The sequence below is a fragment of the Erithacus rubecula genome (genome assembly GCF_903797595.1).
Source record: "Erithacus rubecula genome assembly, chromosome: 3".
NCBI lineage: Eukaryota > Metazoa > Chordata > Aves > Passeriformes > Muscicapidae > Erithacus > Erithacus rubecula.
Genome location: NC_136689.1, coordinates 127397265 through 127410281, shown reverse-complemented (window position 1 = coordinate 127410281; position 13017 = coordinate 127397265). Strand labels below are relative to the sequence as shown.

General features: G+C 36.3%; 1 protein-coding gene across 13 annotated transcripts in view; it reads right to left on the bottom strand.

The window, feature by feature from the left end:
• Positions 1-13017, bottom strand: part of VPS13B (vacuolar protein sorting 13 homolog B) — a 425465-nt gene that overhangs the window by 130115 nt on the left and 282333 nt on the right. For all 13 annotated transcript variants that reach the window (XM_079302470.1, XM_079302474.1, XM_079302464.1 and 10 more), the window contains one exon: positions 12117-12260. In XM_079302470.1, coding sequence (XP_079158596.1) covers positions 12117-12260 — 144 coding nt within the window. The remainder of the gene's footprint in view (positions 1-12116; positions 12261-13017) is intronic.

The following is a 13017-nucleotide window of genomic DNA, read 5'->3' as shown; positions in this document are numbered from 1 at the left end:
GAAAATGAAGTTATGCATGGTGCAAATTTTCTCAATCAACTCTACGCACATGCATGTCTTAAATGTGCTAACTTTTTTTACATGTCTTCATGTTACTATATATTTGAAAAAAACCACACATTAATTTGTACAGCTTCCTTTGATATGTCAAGATTCCAGGACTTTAACATTAGCAGAAATAGAAAATGTATGCCACCTTAAAATTAAATATTCTCCATCCTACAAAGCTGCTGCCACAGAACATAGAATTACAGATTGAGATGAAATTGATTCAGATGCCATATTTTCGTTACAGTATAATGAATAAAAACTTCTGATTACAGATTTTCTTTCTCTTTTTTTTTTTAGTTTTAAAATTATAGTTACAAAAAATTAATTATAACATTACTTAACTGTAAAATATAACTAATTTCTGCTTAGCGTACATGTGCTTGTAAATGGTACAAGGATACTGTTGCAGCTCCAACTTAGGGAAATTAATTTCACAGGAGACAGGAACCACCTAACTCTGTCAATAACACAATCTGGATCCCCCTGGACAACTTTGATCCATTTGATGTTATATACATTAAAGCCTATGCTCTTTTATGTTTAAATTCACTACTAAATAAAACTTTTTCATGCAGGTATTTTTGTCACTTTTCAAAAAGCATGAAAAACTCATTAATTTCCAACAGAACAAAGAATTTGTGAAAAAATAGCTATATTTGTTTCCTGACAAAATTTCAGGCATGAGTAATGAAATGTATCATTCTACTAGACAGTTGTACATGATACAATATTACCTGAATCAGAAAATATACCTTAGATGGCTGGAAAAATTTGAAAAATTAGGATGGCAGCCAATATAATCACTAGCAGTACACCCAGAAAATTATGCCTCCTTGCTTAACAAACAGAGTACTGAAGTGGAATTCTGTCCTAAAGAAAATCAATATAAAACTAAGCAGCATATTTTTCCCTAGATGATCAGCCAGTCCATCACTGGCCACACAAGGGACTGAACAGTGAATACTGCCTACCACTAAATAATGGTTTTCCCTCAGTGGAAATACCTGTTCTGGTTTGTCACCACACATTTCCTGGTTTTTTACAAAACAGATTTAAAAATTAATTAATATTGAGACTTCTATTCTGTTTTCTAATTTGGCTGATAATACAGAATATTATATTCTGTTTGAGGAAGACTGACATACAGGGTCACTGTATTAGATTTATTTACTTCTAAAAATATGTCAAAATGCATGAAAAAATAGGGTTTTTTTTGTGAGAGAATGCCAGGGAAAAAAAGCGAGGACTCTTCTCATAAAGAAAACAGGGAATTTCAAATCTAAATTGCTCACTGCTCTCTGACTATACCTTCAATTAATTCTTTACTGGCTTCTATCCTTTTCATTTCTTGTCTTTCTCTTTAAGGAAAAAAAAAAAATCTCATTTTGCTTTAAAATGAAGGAAATTACATAATTCATGTGTTTATAATTCCTGTCAAGGATCAAGTTTTCCACACTACCTAGCAGGTGATGTTCCATGCAGGGAAGAAACTATAACTGGTGCTGTCTGAAGATAATGTTGCCACAGCACCAAGCTCTTCTGTACATAAGCATGAGATGACTCAAAGGAGAAGATTAGTCGAGATCAAAGAACGCAGAGCCCTCAGTCCCACACCCTGTGACCCAACACTGCAACTTTCCTCTCCTCGTCAGAGGCTTTAGCAAATCATCACTGTGACACATCCAATGTCCACACTGTGAGAAAGTCCAAGCACGTGTTCTCTCACACTTCTCTTCAGGCTGAGCTTGAGCCACCGTCTTGCCTTCAGTGATTTTGTCCTGCACATGTGTCAACAACTAAATATACTTGCTATTCATGGCAAACCTTTAGCAATTCTTACACAGTTCTTGGTTTTCTAATATTGTTTTCCCCTGAAAATGAACCATTATGATTTCTTGCATATGTTCTAATCTAAAGAAAAGGTTGAATTTTCGACTTTTTTAATAGCAATATTATTATTATCTCTGTAATGAATACTTCAGATGACTTCTGTCAATGCAATAAATAATCAGAAATGGTGTTTTAACTTTACGTACAGTTTAGTTATTATTTTACTTGGATAAGAAAGCACAATGATACTGAAGGTAATGATAAAAATAATTCACAGGTTATCTTCAAAATATTGCTGGGTAGGATATGGAATACAGAGATTGGACAGAACGTTTATGTCTTTTAGACTATTTCACTAAGAGTGGTATGAGACAATAAATGCAATTCATTGAGCAGACACAAGAAGGTCTGGTTCAGATAATCAAGAACTGTTGGCTAAAAAGAAAAAAAGTGGACTGAACCCCCACTTGCACTCAAAACTCATGTAAAAATTATTCTATCCCATTATGCTATATGTTAAAACATTTGGAAAAACAGCAAAACAGAAAAAATCCCTAAACCTTGAATCTTTAACTAATATTGATGAGAACATAGAGAAAACCAACACTTCAAGGTTTTTGTTTGCTTTTTTCCTGTCTCACTGTAACTTTTTAATTTTGCTGATATAATTTATTTTTTTCAGAAAATAACAACAACCCCTATGGATGTTTTCCCATTAGATTTGTTCCAGTGTGGGAGTTGTTCAGCACTAGTGATATGAAGCTTCACAATATTCTAGCAAAATACTTTTATTTTTCTTTTCATTAACAATACAAAATATCCTTTTGTGCTGAAACAGGGAATATTTGGAAGAATGTTATTTATGAAATTATTTATAGATTATTGTTTTGGGTAAATTCCCCCCCAACTATAATTTATGTGAAATCTTGATATGCAGAAACTTCTTATCACCTTAATTTAAGTGGTCACAGAAAGTATTAAGGAAAATGTAATGGAAACTGGTCTTGAATGATGAAGTGCTTTAAAAGCTAGAGGATAAAACTTTCCAATTTTTCCCCCAAATAGTTTGTGTACTTGTGGGCTTCAAATATCAGCAAGAAAAACTGGTTTCTTCCTAGCAAAAAGGAAATACACTTTGAATCTGTAATTTCAAGTCTGATTTTACTGTATTAAGAATTCTTCACCTTGTCAGTTTATTATCTATCTTATTTAACATGTTTGTTGACCTATCTCAACTACATAAGTTCAAAAGCTTATTGAAGAGATAGTTCATTGCAAGATAAAATTTTTCCTAACTATGTATATCAAAGAGAGACTATAAACACTTTTTTCCCCCTTTAATTTTGTTTTTGCAGAATCTAAGCATGAAAATCTCTTCAAAGAGCCATTTTCATTGCAACAATCAAGTTGAAACATTCTTTTTTTCCCTTGTAATTCTAGGAGAGAAAATAAAGGTCACATCTTTACAGCAAAACAGATTTTCCTTTGTCTCCTACTTCTTAATTTTACCTTTTCACATTCTAAGGACATTACACAGAATGAAATGCAATTCTCCCTTATCAAAACTTTGTGAGCTTTTAGATAATGGAAGTTGTTGCCTTTTACAAATCCATCTGAGATGTACAAGGTGTAGTCTCAATTTGAAGCACACAGAAGTGGCTTCACTGGATAGGAATGAAAGCATAAGACATTTCCTAATTCCAACGATACAAATTAGAGCTCCTTTGGGGATCTAATTATGGTATGTGCTTAGAAACTTTCTGCAATCCTTCTCAACTATGAAAATGCTTCTCTGGATATATTCCATTGTTTCCAAATCCATAAAACCAACACAGTGAGAGTAACCAAGCCTAATTTTAAGCTAACCCTTGTCAAATTGCTTGAGAAACGAAGTATTTCAAATCAAAATATCCAAAATTTGTTACTTTCTCTTTACTTTGTTACTTCATTTCTGATATCTGAAGCTTTACATTTTGTAATCTAGTCAGAAGTTTATAATAGCTTTCTCTTTGAAATGTATGATCATTAAAAAATGGAAGATACAGTTACTAACTATTCAAGCAAAAGAGCAGTCCACAAATCCCAGGTCATGAGATTGTTGCTAATTTTATCAATTAACTGAAAATATTAATTCCAGCTGCAATAAATTTGTGATTCTTCAATTAAGGTGTGAAGATCCACCAGAAAGCATCTCATAGCCCAGGAATCAAAGTTATGGTACTACATGCTGTGTGACCTGCTAGTCCCTGGAATGGAAATTCAAAGCTCTAAAACATGGGCAGATCTGAGCAGGTACTCAAGACCTGATCAGTAATTGTGCAAGCTACAATAAAAACAAAATTCTCTAAGAAATATTTTATTTGTTCATGCTTCAATCCCTACGGCTTGTGGGGCATTACTAATACCACAGACTAAGTTTTCTCTGTTTTCACTCACTACAACAAATATCAAAAAAGTTCTGAAACCCTAAGGAAGTTATATTTACACAGCATTGGCTTTATTAATGTACCAACAGGGTATCAAGACATACCTAAATTCAACTGATTTATATAAAATACAAAAACCAAGTCTGTTTTACTAATATTTCAGTAATTAAAAGACAAAAGAAAAACAGTTTATTCAAAAGAAACTGGCAAATGGGAATGCCAACTTCTCAAAGTTTCAACATACTAAAAATACTTCCAATTACACAAGCTTTCCATAAGAATACTATCCAGTCAATACAACATCTGTGCAACATGTGGATCTGCCATTTCACACTTTGACTGTCTGGCTTCTTAAGTAGTATTATCTGGAACTTGTTTTACCAGTTTTCTGACTGCTATTTTTTTCTAAGCAAAATAAAAATGGAAAACAAATTTATGCTTATTTTCAACAATTTATTTTTTTTAATTTTTCACACAAGTAATTAATAGCCTTAACTAAAGTGTAATTAAATTGCTCATCACTCAAAAGTTTGCTCTCCTAAAGTATCATCAGGAAGAAAAAAATGCTATAAACTCCATCAGCTATCATTCTTTCAAATTTTATGTGTGATGTAACTGTAACAGCACTTTTGTACATATATCCTGCTGACCATGCTCTTTATCTCACAGTGAAGTTACAGCAACAACAGGTTGATGAAATTGCCATAAACAGACATAAAGACTATAATAGTCCTATTGAGTCAGAATAAAGATCTTTTTAGATTCCTGTTTTCTAAAAGCACATCTAATTGGATACTTTGGGAGAAAACAAATAAAAACATAATTAAAGAAAGCAAAGAGAAACACTTCTTCAAGATACCCTTCTGGACTTCCTGAGCCAATATATTACAAGGCTTTAAAACTTACCAGAAAAGCTTTTTAAAACCTCATCTGCAGCAATAGGGAATGACTGACCTTCAGTAAATATTACTGCAGTATGTCTAATATGACAAATCAGTACAGTCAGTTTTAGCCAGGCTAAGAAGGAATCACCTGCCATAGATGATGCCCTCTCCCTTTTGGATGCTTCTCAGCTATTATTTAGTTCAATTTAATGGTGTATTGTTTATTACTCACTCAAGCATTTGCTTAATTTGTTTGAGTCATCTGAGCAGATAAGAGCTGTATTTCCCCCAGCCTTGTCCATTATTTAGATTAATACAAACAACATGCTGCTCACTTTAAACTATCCAATATTTATAGTAGTTAGACTTCAAATATAATTTTTGTGGCAAAATAACAAAATGCCAAAGTTGAAACAACTTTTGTTCCCCCTTAGTATTAACATCATTTATTCAGGAAGCTGGTGGGTTGCAATTTATCAGAGCACAGAGATTTGCCCCATGGAATAAGTCACACCTGCTGGTGAGCTGTACTCAGTGACTGGCCATGAGCCAGGTCTAGGAGCAGAATATCATCTGCCAAGGTGACAAACACTGCTGCAGGTAGTACTTATGCAGCCTAGGAAGAGTGCTCAAAGGTCAAATCCCTAAAAGCAGGCTTTAACAAAGCAGCAAACATCAGCCAGCAGGTTGTGCCTGGAATTTCTGAAAGAAAACAAAGATGTGTCCACACCTTGGTTCCCCTGTTTTGCTCAACACTTCCCACAGTGAATGACATTTGTGCCCATTGCCTTTTGGTTCTGAGTGCAAATTATGCTTGACATTAACTATGAAGAAAAATTCCTATCAGACATTTCAAGTCCCAGATCACTCTTTCTGGGACTGTTTTCCCAGCACATCTGAGTCCATTCTTCAACAGCTCAGTTGTTAAACACAGTTGCTCCTGCACTTTAACATGAAGGTTTTTTTTCATGTATTTTGTGGGGGAAAGTAACTTCTTAAGCATCAAATTCATGCAGAACCAACTGTATTCCAATGGCTAGCAACACATAAATATAATAGCAAGTATCTTGAGGAACTTTGGAAGGTTTGTTCATTTTTTAGGCAATAATAAAAGAATTATAGCCAGGGCCAAGGGAGGTCTGAGAGAGATCCAAAACAGGGACAATTTTTTCATTTCTATCTAAACTGTGAGAAAATATTCCCATATTTTCAAAAACTGACTGTTGAGTGCTACATTCCTCACTGCAATAAAAAACTTGCAAATAAGCATGATTGAAGGTAATGATTATGAGTTTGACTATTCCTTCAAGAAAGAGCTCATGTTATTTTTATTAGTATATAAGATACCTATCTGAATTTCAGACTGTATAGAATGGCTATGGATTTGTGGCCTGTGGAAACGTGCATTTGGGCTAGCAGAAAATAAACAAACAAGACTACATAATCTGACAAATAGGGATGTGGCAAAGTGAGCACTAGCTGAATGGCAGCTCTCAGAGGGTTGTGATTAGTGGCACAAGGTCTGGTTGGAGGCCTTTAACTAGTGGTGTCTCCCAAGGGTTGGTAATGGATCAAGTCTTGTTTAACTTTTCATCTCTGACTCAGATGAAAGGGGCAGATGCCTCCTCAGCAAGTTGACTGGTGGCATAAAGCTGGGAGGAGCAGCTGATACCCCAGAGGGCTGTGCAGCCCTGCAGAAGGGCCTCAGCAGGGTGGAGACATGGGCAGAGCAGAAACATCTGAAACCCAAAGGCAAATGCAGGTCCTGCACCTGGGGAGGAACAGCCCCAGGACCAGTACAGGATGGGGGTGACCTGCTGGGAAGCTGCTCTGCAGAGAAGGATCTGGGGGTTCTGGTAGGCAATGAAATGGCCCTTGTGGCCAAAAATGCTGTGGTAGAAAGAGCATTGCCAGCAGGCTGAGGGATGTGATCCTGCCACTCTACTCAGCTCTGGTGAGGCCCCACTTGGAGTGCTGTGTCCAGTTTTGGGCTGCTCAGTACATTAGAGATGTGGAGATCATGGATTGAGCCCAATTGAATGCTATGAAGATGATGAGGGAGTCCTCAAAACTATGAGGAAGGGCTGAAGAGCTGGGCACGTTTAAGAATGACTTGAGAGGAGATGACTGAGATGTGAGTTTACCAATGTCTATCAGTATCTGCAGGGAGGTTTTCAAGAGGATGGAGCCAGGCTTTTCCTGGTGCTGCTGAGCAGTAAGACAAGAGGCAATGAACAGAAACATGGAAGCTCCACCTGAATACAAGGAAGAACTTCTTTACTGAGTGACTGACTGAGCACTGGAACAGGTTGCCCAGAGAGGTGGTGGAGTCTCTCTCACTGGAGATACTCAAGAACCATCTGGACACAATCCTGTGCCATGTGCTCAGGGATGACCCTGCTTGAGCAGGGAGGTTGGACCAGAGAAACCACTGTGGTTCATTCCAACCTTGCCCATTCTGTGATTCTGTGATGGAGGGGATAAGGGAACCATAGGGAACAAAAAGTGAGTGAATGCTTTCAATGGACATCCTCTGGAAAATATTTCAGATGTTTCAAGTTGCCTTGAATCTTAAAAGAAATTACCTTCTCTTCATCTAGAGCCATAATCCTCACAGAGATATTGCAAAGAAAAAGTAAGCATTTCTGAGTACCTTTTTTGTTTTTCAAGGAAGATACAAAACTGCTCTCTGCATTCAATGCCTTCAGTGTAGATAGTTATTAGACAGGAACAATATATAGGATAAATTTTAAAAAATTATTTTTGTATACATCAATCTTTTTTTCAAAAGTCTAGTCTTAATCTCAAGATTACTGGAAAGTAAATGTTGATAATGAGCTTAGTAACCATATTTGAGGAGTGTAACATTCACTGACTTGCAGTAAGATATGTTACCCACGCATTCTTACATGGTCAGCTGCAGACCAAGATGTGTGTTGGTTCGTATTAAATTTCTTTTTCAAAAAGGAGTTCTTGTGTTTTCTGCTCCTAAATGATGGTATGACAAATAAGTCTTGCCAAAAATCTCCAGGTGGTAAGTGATGGACACCAGGAAACAGACTGGCCAGATGAAGAAATACACTCCTTGAAAATTCACCTGTTTTATCACTGATCAGCAGTAAAACTAGTTATCATTTATACTGGAAATACTTTAACCAGAATATTAAAAATTCTTCTAAGAAGGAGGAAATGTGGCCATTTTATTGATATTTCACCTGTAATATTAGATGTATCACTGAATAAAATCAGGACATTAATGGCACTTCACTTTTATATTTGTATTTCATTTTTCAGCACCTCTGTTTCTGTTCTCCATGTGTTGGTATTATATATTCTTCTCCTAAGAATTTGGCATATATTAATTTTGAAAAAGTGAATAATTACAAAAAGGCAGCAACATTCTCTGCCCTTCAGGTAATCTATCAAACACCACATATGTGTCCTTACTCTAAAGCTGTCAAGTAGATCAAAGCAATATTCTTTGCAATAACAGACTATACCCTATGAAGAAGTCAGTACAATAGGCCCACTGTACATCAAAGATTTATAAAACAGTATAAAGCTAGGGCTTATAATAAGTAAAAACACAGCACTGGAGACCTGGCATGCAACTTTTTACAGAATATTAAAACACTTGAAGAAAAAAGAAATTTACCCATAAATCATCACTTCTTTTTGGTTTTTTTATCTACAGTAATCGTTACAGCATTGCCCTGTAAACCACCAAATACAGTCCATTTGGAAATCACACCTTTAAAGTTTAAACCAGGGGTTGCTACTTTGATGACTGTCATGCCTTACTCCAATCAGATTGCCTCCTGTGATGATTGATTCTGAGGACAGAGTACTAGGTAACATATGCTTTGCCATTAGCAAAGTCGACCAAGTTTAGGCAGTTTTCCATAGCTGACTTTTATTCAAACACTCAAGTGTGAACTGAATGGATGGACTATGAGGTGGGTAAAAACCACACTGGACCACTAAAATCAGAAAGTAATAGTCAATGTTCCAAAGTAACTCCAATTACTGACAGACATTCCTCAAGGTTTGATCACATTTAATGTCTTTATTAAAGACTTTTGCAATGACACAAAACACATCCAAAGAAAGATGACACCAAACTGGAGGGAGCTGTTGGTACACTGAGGGGTAGGGGTTACTATTCAGATGGACATTGTCAAAGTGGAGAAATGGTTTAACAGAAACCTCATGAAGGACACAGGTAAACAGAGAGCCCTGGACCTGGATGTGGCACTTGCCATGGTCTCACTGACAAGGCACTCAATCAGTCAAAGTTTGGTCTCCATGATCTCAGGTCTTCTCCAACCTAAATGATTCGGTGAATCTGAGATGGTAAAATCCCAAATCAAGAACTGGCTGGAGGCCTATGCTACAGAACAGCTTTGAAGAAACAAACCCAAGAGTCCTGGTGGCCAATAACTTGAACACGTGATAGAGACTGTCCCTGCAGTGGGAGCCTGAGCATTTCCTGGGAAGCATTAGCAGCAGCACAGCCACTGGATAAGAAGTGAGATAATGAGACACTTGTGGGTCAACATCCACAGTACTGGCTTTAGCTCTGAGCACAACAGCAGAAGAAAAAGATTGACAAACCTGAATGGGCAGGGGATCATCAAGAGGATGAAAAGGTTAAAGCACAGAATTTATAAGGAGAGGGTAAGAGAGCTAGGTTTTTTCAGACAGAAAAAGAGAAGGATAAAAATGATGGTGGGGCATCTAATTACTGCTTCCATTTACTTAAAACAGGGCTGTGAAGAAGATTAAGTCAGACTGTTCTTGGAAAGATATTGTGAAATGTTGAAAGGCAATGACTGAATGTCTTATCGAGCAAAATTCTGAATGGATGTAAAGACAAAAATATGCCAAAGCAAGGGTAATTAAGCACAGGACAATTATCCAGATGGTCATTCCTCTGAGGTAAAGAAAGATTAGATTAAACAATATCCTGAAAAACCTAATCTAGCTTGGACATTAGTCTACTTTTGAGCAAAGGAATGGTTTCCAGAAGTGTCTTCAACATAAATTATGCTTTGATTCTTGCAATGAAATAATATGCAGGTGTGAAGTATGAAAAGCTATGTGCACACTCCTGGTTTCATTCACTAAGATAAAAATAGCAGCATACAATCAGTGTATTATGTTTCTTTCTGCTGACTAAAGAAGAACCATTATAATAATAATAAATGTGCATATATTAGAGGGTGGGGTGCCTTCATTTAAGCACACAGAGATACACAATACTGAAGAAGGACTGGACAAAAAGTAACCAACCAATGGATTTATATCTCCAGTATAGTAAATCCACATGCACTTCAATGACTTACTAAGCACAAGGCAAACACCTTGAGCCAGAAATATCCCCATTATTCATTACTCAGTGATGCAAGGGAGTTATCAATGAAGAGCAAATAAGTATCTCAGGATGTAGTCAGCAAAAGGCTTTCTGAAATTTTGTAGCAAATTCCTTTTAAGTTTTTACAGCCCAAGTAAGTCATGCAGCACTCCTGCACAAAGCCAACTCAAAATTTAAATTCTTGGCATCTATTCAAATCTTCTGATTCTATCCATTCCACTGATGATGGGAAAAAAGTGCACTACAAATAATTTATTGAAGATATTTCTATATATAATTTACAGTATTCATCTCCAAAAGAGGCCCTGTGTCTGTAAAGTATCCAAGGAAAAGAAAAATACACCGCGTTTCTTTTCTACATCTTTCACGTTTTCAAATGCTAATGAAACAATGCCCTTTATTTCTCTCTATCCTTGGGAAGTGATAAAGGAATGGAGCGTGATGTGATGCCTAAATTAGCACAAACAGACAACTTCTGGGGTTTTGACAGGGTGAAGAGAGAGGAATGTAAATAGTTTGGCTGCTCTAGAGCATTCCTCATTTCCACCCAGACTCACGTGCAATGCTGAAACTGTGAGACCCAGGAAAGGAAGGAGAAAATCTTCTCCAGGTCTCCCATTAGCCAGATTCTTGGAATAACTAACTGTGTCTTGCTCAACAACTCCCTAACTCTTGTTCTTGTTCTCAAGAAGTCCCACAGCCATTCCAGTGGAATTAGAGCTTTGTTATGTATTAATTCCTGCTATCTTAAAGATAGCCTGACTAGATTCCAGGTTTTGAAGATAAGAAGTACATATTTTTTCTTAGGGCAAAAGTTTTCCTAATCTTATCCCTTTTTTTTCCAGTTTTTGTTTCTTTTTAAATCAGCCCGAAGTGTGAAATTTAAACTTACCAGTCTGCCAGTAATAAAGTCCCAGTAATAATGAACGAAAAAATTTAAGAGATGGCTGCTGATCACTAATATTCCAGACAAAAAGGAGAGATTAACTGCTGAGATGAAGGATCTCTCATGAAGCACCCATCAACATTCTTGCTAAAGAAGTATGAAAATATTCAGAGGTGCATTGAGTCTTAGGGATTTGAGTCCCTAAGACAATTAATGTGACTAGTGGTTACTAGGCACAGAAAATTTTACAGTTTAAGAGCTTTAGTGAAGCACAGTGTAGCATGAGAACTAACAAGAAAATATCAAAGATTCAATAAAAGTTCAACAGCAAATAATCTCAAAAAACTTCTTCTCAAAAATTTTCTTCCTTTATCATTTACATAAATCTCCTTGTACATTACATAAAGTAATTCTCCTTGTACATAAGATGTTGCAGAATCACTATAATGAATAATAGCATTTACTGAATAATATTCTTGTTGATACTCATTCTATTCCTAAATCCATGTCAGAATACATTTTGAAACTGACCATACAAACAACAAAAAACATGTATTTCCTTAACCTATACAATTTTTTCTAGATGGCACAAACACCTGCTCAGAGCTTCAGTACTTTGGAGATGGACTTTTTAAAAATCCAGTTGCAAACCAGGAAAAACCTACCTCAGTGGTGCTACTGGAAGGTTCTAGTCCAACCATATTAGCTTGTACCAGCTGCTGAAGAAGTTGCACTTGAGCCACATTGAGGAAGAAGTCCAAATTTGTTGTCATATTCACTTCCAAAGAATGACCACAGACCAAAATTTCCTGTGAAATTAAGGAAAATACTAGGTAACAGCTGTTGGGAAAATAATTTTCAGCTTCTACATAACCATATCGTGGTTCCCTGCTGTAGTCAATACTTAACATTATATATAACATTATGAAGAGTACAATGTGGTCTTTCTAGGAGAAACTGGTATGTCATGCTTCTAAAGGATGTGGCTTATACTTTGCATGGCTTTCAACAGCAGAACTGTTAAGGCAAACTTTGCAAGAAAAGCATCTCATGCACAAGGCCTTGCTTCCATCTCTTGCTAGTATCAGTGGGCTGTCAGAGTGTCCTTGGCAATGATTCCAATTCTCCTTTCCTTCCAAGAAAAAGATGCACTTTTTTTTTTTATTTAAACACAAACTCTGATTCCAACACATGATTTATAATGAAATCATGTGCTGGAACTCACTGACAGCCAATCTAATTGATTTCTCTTTGCCTGTAAGCCATTCTAAATATCTTGGCAACACTAGCTGAATAGCCACTGTTTTATTGGTGTTGTCTAGCACAAATAAAGATCTTCACTGTTGGCAAGCAATAAAGAGATGAAAAACAGAATCAATGCAGAAGGGGAGAAGAACTGCTCTGTCTCATGAGAAGTTTGCACAGTGCTCAAGCTCTAATCTAAACTAGACCTCTCCCTTCATGATGGAATGTCATCCAGGGAATAGATAACAAGAAGAATGTATGTACAGAAAACACTGAAATTCCTGGCCATGAATATTAGCAAAGCTCTGATTTTTTTGTTTC